Below are 13,352 nucleotides of genomic sequence, written 5' to 3'. Positions count from 1 at the left end.
CCGGCGGGGGCTTTTAAATCGCTAGTGATTTAAAGGGTAACTAAACACTAAAACTACTTTTTTTAGTTAATGATCTGTAAGACATGGGGCTTTATTAGTGCTGTTCATTGATTCGAGTAACTTTTTTGACATTTGGGTATAAAGTGTTTTAATTCTACAATATATGGTGTAAAAACTCTGAGTGCTGCCCTCTTCAGGTTGAACGGTGGCTACTGCACTTGAATTTTCCTATTGGATGTTTGCGGTAGTTCGTGACGGTAGCGGTGAGAGCTGACGTAAGCAGGTTTCAGCTTAACACGCCCTTGGTACGAGCTACCACGCCCATGGCAGTATAAAAACCATCTTGTTTCGTCAAAACCACTGTAGCGAGTCAGGAGTTGGAATTGCGAGTATTGAAAACGATCAGGATAGAGTATCCGTTCATCCCCTCTATCTCCGCTGGGCTCCGCCCACTTTTCCAGCATTTTTCAAATATTGCCAGTGGGTGGAGTCAGGCTCTGACCAGGGGTTTAGTTACCCTTTAAAGGCGAAAGTTAAATCCGCAGGACAGGTCCGCACAGGCATTCATAATTGTGCGGAGCAGAGCGAGCGTTTTCAGTTCATTCCTATGTAATGAACGCTCTGTTCTGCTCGCTCCGCACCCGTGGACATGTGCGGCCGTGCGCATTTTATGGTGCTTTTCCACTGCATGGAACGGTACGGTTCGGTTCGGTATGGCACGCTTTGGCGCTTTTCCACTGCATGGTACAGTACGGCTCGGTTCGGTACGGCTCACTTATGGCGCATTTCCACTGCATGGTACGGTATGGCTCGCTTCGGCTCGCTTTAAATGGTACCTGGTCTGTTGAGGTTCCAAGCGTACCGTACCGATACTAAAATGTGACGTGAAAACACTACAGATCACTGATTGGTCAGACAGACAGAATCGTCACTATCAGCGTCATTGTATTTGCGACACGAGACACTAAACCCACTAGATTTAAATAGCCAGTAGACAACAGCCACCACTTTAGCACCTGTTTTAAAACTACTTGCTTGACTTGCTTGAAGAAAAAAGAAAGAAAGAAAACTTCCATAAAAAAGAAAAAAGCTGAATCGTGGTCAGTGGACGAAGTGCAGACGTTCGTCTCGTTGGTTGCCGAGGAGCGGATAAACTATAACGGTCCGACTATAATCCCACCCACTTTGAAGCGGTACTAACTGCAGTGGAAAAGCAAACCGAGCTAAAGCGAGCCACGCCGTGCCGTGCTGAGCCGAGTCGTACCAAGCAGTGGAAAAGCGAAGCGAGCCGAACCGTGCCGCGCCGAGCCGAACCGTACTGAGCCGTACCAGCAGTGGAAAAGCGCCATTAGTTTCGCTTTCAAATTAGCGCCAATTTGGGGGCGGATTGCTTGAATGGTGAGTTCATTAGCCTATTATTCTTGATGAATAACACAACAACAAAACAGTACAATGACAAATTCGCTTAAATAGGCGCTTTTACATTTCGCTTTGACACCAAATATTCTGCCATTACCTCGTCAGTCAGATCCTCACTCTCGTGATAAATGAAATCTGACTCATGCTGCTGATCTGTGCTTCGGCTCTCGTTCAGCTCACGATTTATTAAGCAGACACGTTCAGTTTTTAATTGTAGTGACTGTTCTCTTTGGATTGGATTGGATTGGATCTGCGCATTTAGCCTTCGAGTGAAAGCAGCCTAATATTCCTTCTCCCGTCTGTGTCATTAAGGTTAATCAAACAACAAATGACAAAGGCTACGTTCACACTGTCAGTCCAAATCCGATTATTTGTGAATCCGATTGGAATCTGATCTAATATTATTGATCACAACTGTTCAGATCCGATTTGTGTGTGCATGCAGCTCTTTCGTTTTCCGGAATATCTGCATTGGTTTCTATGGCAATGACGTTACGTTGGTAGGCATACAGCAAAAGAAACAACCGCAACGTGGAGGGGTTTGCAATCGAGATGTTGTCTTATTTAAATTTTACAACGTGATAATGTGTAGCCGTACACTGGACTGTGCGTTTTCCGGTTTCAAAACATGTCTGGATATTGTCATTTTTTGCTCATCCGGCATTTTGCAACGACACACCATTGTTTCGGCAGCGACTTTCAGCATGTTTACTATAACAACGTCTGACGTTTACATTTTACGTGTCATGAGAAAGTCACACAAACCCAAGGGGGTAATCCATCAGCCGGAAACTGAAGTCTCCCCGGGGGCCGCCATTGGCTACCAAGCCTTCACCTGCTGTTAGCATTCCATTGACTCCCATTCATTTTGGCATCACTTTGACAGCGAATAACTTTACATCTGAGGCGTTTAAAGACTCCATTTGTCCATTGTTTATTTCTAAAGAAACACGACAATGTATAAAAGGCTCCATTACTTTGTATCTTACATTATGGCTTATAGAAGCAGCTTTTGTAAAAGTAGGCTAACGATTGCGTCATAACCATGCGACTCTCTGTCGCACAGTTGAGAAATTACCGCATAGACTGGAGGAGAAGCTCACGGGCAATCGGGGGGACAAGGGAGAAGCCCATAGAGAGTCATAAAGTTGATCCTGCTGCGAGCTCATGGACGCTCTCCGTCTCTGCAAGATTCGGAAGGGAATGATTCAGATTCCTCTTGGCCCAGCTACTAGAAGACTTACAACTGTCAGACAGGTTGCTCACGTCACATCAACTTCGTCAAGCTTAGTTTGAGCCTGCGCAGTCGCTCAGCCATCAGGAAGTGAGTGCTTCTAATTGACTTCACTTTTCTCTGTTGAAGTCTATGGGGTCGCTGTGTCCATTTCTTTTACTGTCTATGCACAAACCACGCGAAATTCGTGGTCAGACTGAAACGAATTTCCATGCAGTATTGCGATTTGAATAGGATTTCAAACCACATATGGATGTAGCCTGAAACGGATTTTTACATTTCATGTGATTTTTTTCTCCTTTTTTTTCTGTTCACATTAGCTCATTCTGATCGGATTTCAATCGGATATGCACAAAAATCTGATTTTGACTGATAGTCTGAACGTAGCCATAGAAAAAAAAAATCACTCACTGCTATTTAGTAGGGTTAATCTATATTTACTTAATACAGTGAAGACTATGCAGTGTTGTTTTACATTTGATAACTGTCTGTTGATAAAGTCTGTTCTGTTATTATTTTTATTCATAATTTTACAGGAATGCTATATTTGTTAAGCTCTGCTGTTCCTAATCACCTCAAAGATAGGGAAGGGAATATATTACACATAGCTCACCAATAAATAAAGAGTTGCCAATTCATGATAATCTCTTATTTTTTATGTAGCCTACTTAAAATACATTGGTGTTAAGAATAATTGGCCTATTATTTATTTTGATGGTGATCGGTATCGGCCAATACTGCTTTCAGTAATCGGTAATCATTGAATTTGACCCAAAAATCCCGCTCGGAGTACCTTTACTATTCTGTGTGCCATAATGTAGCTGTCATGGTGTCCGTTAATCCGCTGCATCACCTTGCTGGTCTTCATGCTGAATATTTCAGTAGGAAACAGAGAGCTGTGTGTGTGTGTGTAAGGCAGTGTTTCAGTGCATTTGTCAGTCTGTGTTACTTTCTCTATAAGGGCCTGAGAGAGAGCGAGAGAGGGAGAGGGCGAGAGAGAGCAAGACAGACCTGTAGAGAGACAGTGGCAGCATCAGCATCAGCAACTAGAGCAGTCGTGTCTCTCAGGCTTAAGGAGGAAGAGAGCCGGCCGTTTCTGTGGATTACAGGAGCGTCAGTATAAGCTGGGCTGGACTGGAAGAGTTTTGGCTCATCCCTCTCTTTCCTTTCAATCTGTCTTGCCGCATCTTGCAGCTTTTACTGTGTCTGTCACTCTTCCCACCGCATGCTGTATTATCTGAGAAGATTCAGAGGAGATGTGTGGGGTGTTAGCTGTTAGCAGCACTGAGTACTGAGAGAGAGAGAGAGAGAGAGACACAGAGGAGAAGAGGGGAGAATGCCGGCCCCCCTCAGGACGAGAAGGGGGGCTTGTAGGTCGGCTATCCCGTCTCTCTCCACCATCGCTGAGGAAGAGGAGGGACAGCGCAGTCGCAAGAGACGCAGGAAAGGAGGAGGTATGTGGGAGGTCAGGATAGGAAAGATTAAAAAACTCTCTGGGGTTTTGCTCTCAGGGGTGCCTAGCTAATAATTGGCCTATTAAGAGGGTTTGTTTGCATGTATTGATATCAGCTTTTGTTGTTGTTGTTAAAAGTTGTATTTTTGACTTTGAACTGGTTGGTAGGATCAGATAATGGCATAGAAGTGCAGGGTTAAAGATGTGTGAATATTTTTTATATTTTATTATGCTTAATTAAAGTCATGATGATAAATGATATATAATTAGTACATACATTTTTTGCTTAAGTAAATTTAAAAGATATATTCCATGTAGTCTCTCAAAATAACATGTCACTATTGTAAAAATGCAACAAAAAAAACTAAATGGTGAAACTTTGAAACCGTGAACAGTTATATAATCTAAAATAATATATTTAATCTCTATAAATTTTAGTCTTGATGAAAACCAAAGTGCATACAATTCAAAATCTTTTGAGAATTCAGGACAACCTCATTTAGTGCCCTGATTCATGTGCGTAATTAAAGTGTGGCCTTTAATACTCATCTGCTAATGTTTTGTGTCTGTCTGCATTGGCAATTTCTTTAGTCTTCTATGGCTGTGTGTCAACTAAGTGAGCTACCAGCCGAGACAGCAGTTTTAGACATCAAAGATGTGAAGCTTAAAATGGCAATCTAGTTAGGCAGCTCACAAGGCTTTGAGATTGAGACACACCCTTTGCTCTTAAACACTCATGCGTTTGACCTAAATACAAAAATGCTACATTTTTAAATGTTTGCTTGCTTTACTTAGTTAATATTAGTTTTTTTAGTATCCTTGTAAGCTAATTTCTGCTAGTATCTGTGTACATACACAAATATCATTGTCAGTTTTGTGAGTACAGAGTACAGAAAATGATGTCAGTCTATGGTGAGCGTTAACATCATATCTATTACACTGAAGAGGCGAAAAACACATTTACCCATCTTGAGTGTCTAGCGTTTCAGCACCACTTCGACTGAGCAGGAAAAGATTTTTGCTCTCTTTTTTTTGTTAGGTGTGGCTGTTTTGCCCCACCCATTGTCGCCACAGTGGCAGATGACTGTCAAGTTGGACTGGATGTCCTAGGCTGTGGGTGGGTCACATGACCACCGGTAGGAGGAATGTAAACAGCAGCTCGGTTAGCTGACTGGAAGCCTCAACATAAAGGTGGATAACGTTCAGACTGAGACTAAAAGCTGTATGTAATAATTAGGGATGTAGATTAATGCCAGTATTCAATATTTACATTTCTTGGTCTGAAATGACAGATCTCTTTCATAGAAGAATCACTTATGTAAGCTTTCTAATGACAATTAGCCTAAACCACCTCACATTTAACATGTAAATCTAACACAAGTGCATGTGGTTGTTTGCTCTTCAACCTATGAGGAATGACTCTTCACATGCTCAGATTTTGGTCACAAGACTGTGCAGTGTGGCTCAGCTGGGTCAAAAATCCCTCAGATCTCAAAGCACTGCTGCCTCACTTGAGCTAATGCTTCTGTTGCTCTAGTGAGTGACTCTCAACCCTTTTGTCTCCAAAATCGGAAATGCCACTTGATGATGGCCAAGCACACACACAGCTGATGCGAATTCTCCGCCCCCTCGTCAATATCAGGACCTCGTCAGTATTTCTTTCACCCTTTTATTGATGGATAGTGGTACATTGTGTGAGAGATTATTTGTTCCAAGTGAGAATGTTAGTGTGAAATTGAACACAGTATATGCCAATGTTGTTTTCAATAAAAAGCATTTGCACAAAGCAAGCCGATCCACTTTTCCATGTTGATAAGAGCATTAAAATGAGAAAAAAATAATGGGACAAAAAGAAATCAAGAGACATTTAGAATAGATAAAAATGTGCGATTAATTGCAATTAATCGCGAGTTAACTATGACATTAATGCGATTAATCGCGATTTAAATATTTTAATCGTTTGACAGCACTAATTAAAACTTAGTAAAACTAGTCAAATATATAGTAAATTCACGAAATTTAAAAAAAGCAATGGAGTTATAAGATTTTACTCATTTACTTGACTTTTCCAGGTCTATGGAAATCACATGTTTAAAATTAGCCTTCCTCATTTATCAAGTTTTTTCAAGACAGTGGGAACCCTGTTTTTGAAAGGGAAAAAAAACAAAACACAGTTGTTGAGGGGGTGAAAAAAAAAAGAAATTGATTTTTAGTTATAGTATTTTAAGTCATTTTGAGGCTCCCATTTCTGAGGCCTCCTAATGGGCCCCCGGTTGAGAACCACTGCTCTAGACATTACAAACACTTACACTTAGGCTAAATAAAACTGAAATTTTGATATGTGATTATCAAATCACAAAGGATACAATGTGCATTAAATGAATGCATGCGCTGTGTGTAAAGTGAAGCGTGGCACTGTGTTTTTTCTGCACAGGCAGCTCATGATCTGGTTTTTCCAGTGTCTCAGAAGGGCTTTTCACTCTTGAATAGTTAACCCTGGGTCATTCTAAAACCCAGGTAAACAGAATCCTGGGTTATCCTGTTTCATGTTTCACAATGCTCATAATTTACCTCGGGTTAACAATCAATCCTGGGTATTCATAAGTTGACATTCACACTGTTCATCCCTAAACCCTTGTTTAACGTTCTTATTTGAGGTGTCAGTGACATTGATTGGAGGAATGCAGCACGCGACCTGTTTACATAAGTTATAGCATTGCGCATCTTAGTATTAGTAATGGTCTCTTCTTCACTCAAATTGTCTCAGTTTCAGTCAGCATTTGACATTTCTCCTTTCAAAAGCTGAATTTACTGTTTATGCGGGCTACCAATGCAGTGTTACCTTGACTGTCCAAAGCACGCAAATATGAGTACTGCCATCGAAATGGGGGGTTAACACTTCAAAAGTGGTAGGGTTTCATAACCCTGGGTAAAAAGCATTGCTAAAGCCCTATTCGGACGGGACTAGTTTAACATGGAGAGGTGGCGTAATGTAATTTTACCACAGGACGTCTGTAATAATAATGGCCAATTCGCACGGGATAACATATCTCAGTAAAACTAGAAGAAGTGGGAGGGGTAACAACTAGATTTACGCACTGCCGTCACCACCCTGTCTTCATGTGTGTCTTACGTTGCTTCCTGATCATGTGCACAAACACATATATTTGTATATATAAAACAGTTAGGTCTGGTCGGATGTATTAAATAAATATAGATTGTATTATGTTGGTAATAGGCACTTATCTAATGCAAAAAAAAGTTGTGTGCCTCTAAAAAGTGATCTGCATAGTGACTTTGGGTCACTTAATGTGCATTTGAGAACACACAACATGTGCCAAACATCTTCCAAATCTTCTAATGAGAATCACTTGTAAACCAGCTGTTGTCAACAAAAGAGAAGCTATAGTGGTTTTCTGCCAAAATAAAAGCTTGATGGTTTAATGTTTGAAAATGAAGAAATTTAGACCTAATTAAGCGATACATATTAGTATTGTTCCAGTGTAAACTACATTTAATTTAATTTTATTTTTCTTAAATACTCGATTTTTTTATTTTAAAGGTAAAATTTTAAAATAGTGTAAGTAAAAGTTTATTTTTTCATAATATTTGATTTTATTTCTATTTAATAAACTTTCCCCAAATCGTGCAGCTTTAGTTTTTCAATAATTGAAAAAGGACAGGTATTTGACCTACTTCTGTTGGCTGTTGTGTGAACAGGACATTTCTAGAATCACGCTTGTTTGTATGCAGTGCTCAACCCCAAATACTGAATGTTAACTTAGCCTTATTCTGTACTGTTATTCTGTGTTGGTATGCTACGGTTTCTCTCTTGTTCAATTCCCAAAGTGTTCACTGGATAAACTAGCACCCCGTTGTTTAGCAGGGGAGGCAGGGCAGTAAATCTAGTCAGTACACTAAATGTGTCTAGTGTTCATTGATCACTTGCTGAGAGAAAAACTGCATTCAACATAAGATTCAAATGTTAATAGGTCTACTTTATTGATCCCAATGTCAAAATCCAACTCAAAAAGACTGTCATTTCACATTGTTTTGATGAGTCATAATAACTGAGAGGCCTGAATGTTTGGTGGCTTAAAATCCCGCAGATGTTGTCACACACGCTCTGGAATAACAAATAGTGTTAAATTGCGTTCTTTCTGAGTTGTCTTGTACTGGTTGGTTAGGGTAAGGCTCTCTTCCTCTCTCTGTAAGCTTAGCATTAGCCACTGCTAAGCTGCTCAGATCTCTGAGCCTTCCCGCTCCGATACACACACACACACACACACACACACACACACACACACACACGTATCTGGTGCCATGTGGAGAATTGCACACTAATCGCTGATCTCTCTCTCTCTCTCTCTCTCTCTCTCTCTCTCTCTCTCTCTCTCTCTCTCTCTCTCTCTCTCTCTCTCTCTCTCTCTCTCTCTCTCTCTCTCTCTCTCTCTCTCTCTCTCTCTCTCTCTCTCTCTCTCTCTTTAATCTTGCATATTTTTTTCTGCAATCACACACAATTGTGATTTGTAATCTCACTTTTACATGCTCAAAGCGGGGGATCTACTGTCTCCTCTTGATCGGTCTCAGATTGAAGGGGTGTGGTGAAAGTCTCATCCATGTCTCCATCACATTGTCCTCTCTTTTATTTGTCAATGAATCAGCACACACATTTTCGTCAGCCTGTGATGGATGTCACGTCCTTTGGACTTTTGTGTATGCGTGAGGTTGGGTCTGATGTATTGGATTAGGATTTCTTCCTTGGCAATGTAGACGAGTTTTGCATGGGCTTTTCCAAAATTCTCCAAAACCATGAGTGAAATTCAAGGTAAGAGCTGTCAGTGATGTGCAGTTCACCGTTTCCTAGAGCAGGGGTTTAAGCTTTTTAATGCCAAGATCCCCCGAATATGAAACTCTTCCTAAAATATAAAGGCTAGGCTATATTAATGCATACAGACCCATTTATATTGTGTGTGGACAAATCGTAAGCATGAACAACAATTGGCAATTTTTTGTAACTGTGAAAATTATTCTTTTAAATATATATTTTTTTAATCACGATATAATTTCTGAAACACATTTTTATAATGCTTTTCATTTAGAATATGCATATTTTGGTTATTTTTTGCTGATAAAGTGCATTCAAAAATAATTTTAGTTTTCTGTGGACCCCCTAAACCTTGAGGTCCTCTTTGAAAACCCCTGTGCTAAAGAAGTAAACTGATTCTTTGGTCTTGTGTAGGTCATGAAGGGCAACCGAAGTCATTCAGATTGAGCTTTCTAGCACTAAACGAAGCAGTATGTTAATTTCTCATAAAAATGAAACATGTAAGTGTTGAAGTTTAACTGTTTAGTTGAGTTGGTTGCTAACGTTAATCAAACAGAAGGTGCCTCTGTCCTGTTGGAGTCAGGATTTTGTAGACATGATTTGATTGTAGACATGATTGTTTACAAGGCTTGGTTACAAGGTGTGTATAATTTAAACTACCTTATTAAATAACTCCACCAACAGTAGCTGTTCAGTTTGGATACTGCTGCTCTGTCCTAGTCTCTTCTGAACTCTTCCCTCTTCATTAAAGCTCCAGGTGAAGGGTTGCCAGTAGGTGTGTCACGATACCCTCATGTCACAATTCAATACATATCACGATAGTGAACTCACGATAATATATTATTGTAAAACTCTGAAACATATGGTAACATAAGGTTAACATAAGGTTGCCCTGAGGATGGTCTTTTGACCGAAAGCTTGGTGATTAAATTTGCTTAAAGGATTTAAGTGTGCGGGCAGTTTATTTATTTTTTGAGTTCTTTAGTCTTGTTTGTCTGACACCAGTCGTGATCGTGTGTGCGGTGTAACTCCTTCAAAACATAAGGTTAACAAAAAATGTACTGTTGATTTGAAATGCTAAATTTGGTATTACATTGTGGTGGAAATGAATAGGCTTGGACTTATGCACAGGACAAACCAGGTAACCCAATGCACAGGACAATAGTGACACCAGAATAAAAAAAATTATTCATGATTCTGAAGCTGAAAATACAGAATTATTTTAGAAGAATATGCTTGCGCTCTGTCACTAGATATATTTAAAATAATATGTAGGCCACTTTTTACTGGTAACATAAGACATTTGACATCATCAGGACCCACAAATATTCCCCCATTGCATTATGATACATTATATTCAACATTATATAGTACTGAGTAAACTTGTGCAAACATTTTTTTCTCTCACAGTAATTTTTATTTTGGGTGAACTATACACAATACAGATGGTGATTATCCACGATACATACATATAACATATTGTTACATTTTTGTAACGCAATGTATTGTGACGTAATATATTGTTAAACCCCTAGTTGCCAGATATCACATTAAGGCAAAACAAGCCCCTTAAAATGCAATATAATAAACAGACATGGCAAAACTGTAACAGGGGAATATAAACAATTAAACTAGTATTACATTCAGAAAAATTAAAGGCAGGAAATGTAATTTATTATGAATAAAATCTTATATATAAGGAGGGGGGCTTCACGGACAATACAAAAAAAAATTAAATAAAAAAAACAATCAAATCTATGCATATATCAAATCGAAATTTGACTTTTAATCGAATCGTGACCCTAAGAATCGATTTTAATCGAATTGTGAGATTTCAAAGGATTCCCACCTCTAGTACTCTGTGTGATCGGCGCTTCGGCTCTTTGTATTAAACCATGCATAAATACATGATGCTTTTCATTCATAAATTGTTTATGCAATTTACGAAATTATATATGATTTATAAACGTTATGCAATTTTTTTTCACAGTCATGTTATTCACTATATATGTTTTTATAGCATTCAGTTGGCACGTTTTTTGAAGGACAACATTGGGCAGGATGTGGAATAGTGTGTTTTGTCAAAAAATAAAATGTTTTTTTTTTTTCCCCATCCGATTAATCTTAGAAATAAGGCCATCCTTAAAAATATTTTGGTTTGCAGTAACAGCAAAAAAAAAAAAAAAGGGGTCGGTAGGTAGGTCTATATTTTTTTTTTTCAAAATTCAATGAAAAAAAAAAAGGACAATTTTGGTCATGGTGATTACGTCGGTATGAATGTAAACAAATTTGCATATCGTGACGCCATTGACAGTGTCTTCAACCCATGCCTTTGGGCGCACCATTGCGAATCTGATTCTGATACAGGTTATAGACAACAAACAATTTGAAATCTTTGTCAAAAAACATGTTTATTGCATTAATTCCAGCTGCATTCATTTGGGGAAAAAGAGTGGATTTTCAGAGGGAAACAAATAAATTAATGACTAATCTCACCAGCGCCGCGCCGACCAATAAAACAGCGCATTTGGCACTATTCGTTTAAATTGGACCCATAAACATCTGCTATTATTAACGGAAATCAGTGAGGTCAAATGGCTAGGCGCATATTATGGAATGGTCGATTTTCTTTAGTGTAATTTAGTACATTTCGGTATGGGATGTGCTGTTTTATTGGTCAGCGCGGGGCTGGTGAGATTAGGTCGCGCAAGCAAACACTTCCTCCCTGCGCTGTCGAGTCTGTCGCGCTCGCGCGTCTCGGTCCATTGAGCCACGCAGATTAGCTACATGTCCGCGCTGCGCGAACTCTGTAACACCCCGCCGTTTCGTCCCACTTTGGGTGTGCTTGGCTTCCCATACTTATGTGTGTTTGTCAGAGCCTGCCGTTGCTGTGTGATGCGCGTTCGCGGCGGCCATATCGTGACGAGCTGCTGGACGCGCTCCGAGAAAAGGCCGTTAACATCTATTCCCTATTTGACGATTAAGAATTTCGAATAATGAGCGACTAAATGTAGGCTCATACAGACGTATTTCACAAGCAGCCGCGCCGCAGCCATCATCACCGAGCGCGAACCATTGACAGTGAATGAAATGAATCGAACGCACAGACCATAGTGTGACATGCGTAAACCAATGGTGTAAACATAATCATCATAGATGACGCCACGGGTTTTTATTTAAAAGAAAGAACGTAGCCTGCTTACTATAATATAATTGATATTTTATTGCATTTGTATTAGTTGTTTGAAGAGTAAAAAAAAATCGATCGGTCTTAATGCAAATTTACAACCGGCAAGTCGGTCGGACTAAAAGGGAAAAAAAATAAAAAATTGGGTCGGTCCTAAATTGACAGGGTCGGTCGGGTTACGGCAAACAAGAATATTTTTAAGGATGGCCTAATCGGCCAACTGATCGATTATCAAAATAATCATTAGTTGCAGCCACTTTGAATTAACTGTTTAATGCGTTGCATTCATATTTTGCTCATTGCACCCTCTTTGTGGCCTCAGGAGACAAGCCAAAAGCTTTTTTCCCCCTTACTGAAATGATGCCTCTTAATACAATTAAATAGGGGTGGGCGCTATATCGGTATGACTGTGACTACTTGTGCCATGATATGGATTTTGCTATACCGTGAATACCATTACATATTCACGAATTCTAATTTTGCATTTATTTTGTTTTGTTAAATTTGGTACTCTTTACAACTTTTAACATACTAATGGTGATAGAGAGTCGAGGCTGAAACGTTTTCTACTGTGTCCTTACTATACACAGCGCATCTGAAAAAATAGCTGATGCGGGGAAAGTGCATCATCCAATTTGTCCTAAACATGAGCCATGCTTTATATTAAGGGCTTTAAAATAACTGGTAAGATATAACGCGTATAGTTTAAAGCGGCTTGCCCCGTCAGATGCTCTGACAGATACATGTGCGCGCGCCAAACAGACGGAGCGCAAAACATTAGGAGCAAAATAATTCTGACTAATATATACATATTGCTAAAATATTTGTTGTTGGACAATAAATGTGCCATATGTTGAATTTTAAACCTACAAGTGAGTGTATTTTTATGATCGCAGTAACTCTAAGGTGACTATTGTAATGGTGTAATGTAGGTAAATTAGTCTGTGCTTTTGATTGCATTTATTTTTATTTTTAATGTAGTGAATTTACAAATTTTTGTTTTTAGATTGTAATGTTATAATGTAATAAGATTTTTGCACATAATACCAGAGCTTACATGGTTTACTATATTTGTTTTCATAGCCTTCAATATGAACATTGTTTGTAGGTCAACATTGGGCAGGATGTGAAATAAAAAATAAAAAAAATAAGTAGAAAAATGTAGAAAATACAGAGAAATATATACCATATACCGCCATTCAACCAAAAAATACAGAGATATGATTTTTTG

General features: G+C 39.1%; 1 protein-coding gene across 9 annotated transcripts in view; it reads left to right on the top strand.

The window, feature by feature from the left end:
• The window catches only part of map7b (microtubule-associated protein 7b), a 44,327-nt gene that overhangs the window by 5,003 nt on the left and 25,972 nt on the right, over positions 1-13,352 (top strand). The window contains exon 1 of one of the 9 annotated variants that reach the window (XM_056241222.1): positions 3,962-4,107. The exons of 1 other annotated variant lie outside the window; for it this stretch is intronic. In XM_056241222.1, the coding sequence (XP_056097197.1) occupies positions 3,990-4,107 (118 nt within the window). In that variant the 5' untranslated portion in view covers positions 3,962-3,989. Of the gene's footprint in view, positions 1-3,961; positions 4,108-8,828; positions 8,935-13,352 lie in introns of those variants that run through there. 7 more of the 9 variants (XM_056241228.1, XM_056241223.1, XM_056241229.1 and 4 more) reach the window with 7 other exon arrangements.

This window comes from Rhinichthys klamathensis, unplaced genomic scaffold (genome assembly GCF_029890125.1).
Source record: "Rhinichthys klamathensis goyatoka isolate OS25496 unplaced genomic scaffold, OSU_Roscu_1.1 h1tg000635l_1, whole genome shotgun sequence".
Classification (NCBI taxonomy): Eukaryota; Metazoa; Chordata; class Actinopteri; order Cypriniformes; family Leuciscidae; genus Rhinichthys; species Rhinichthys klamathensis.
The sequence above is the reverse complement of the archived record's forward strand: the minus strand, read 5'-3'. Positions and strand labels throughout refer to the sequence as shown.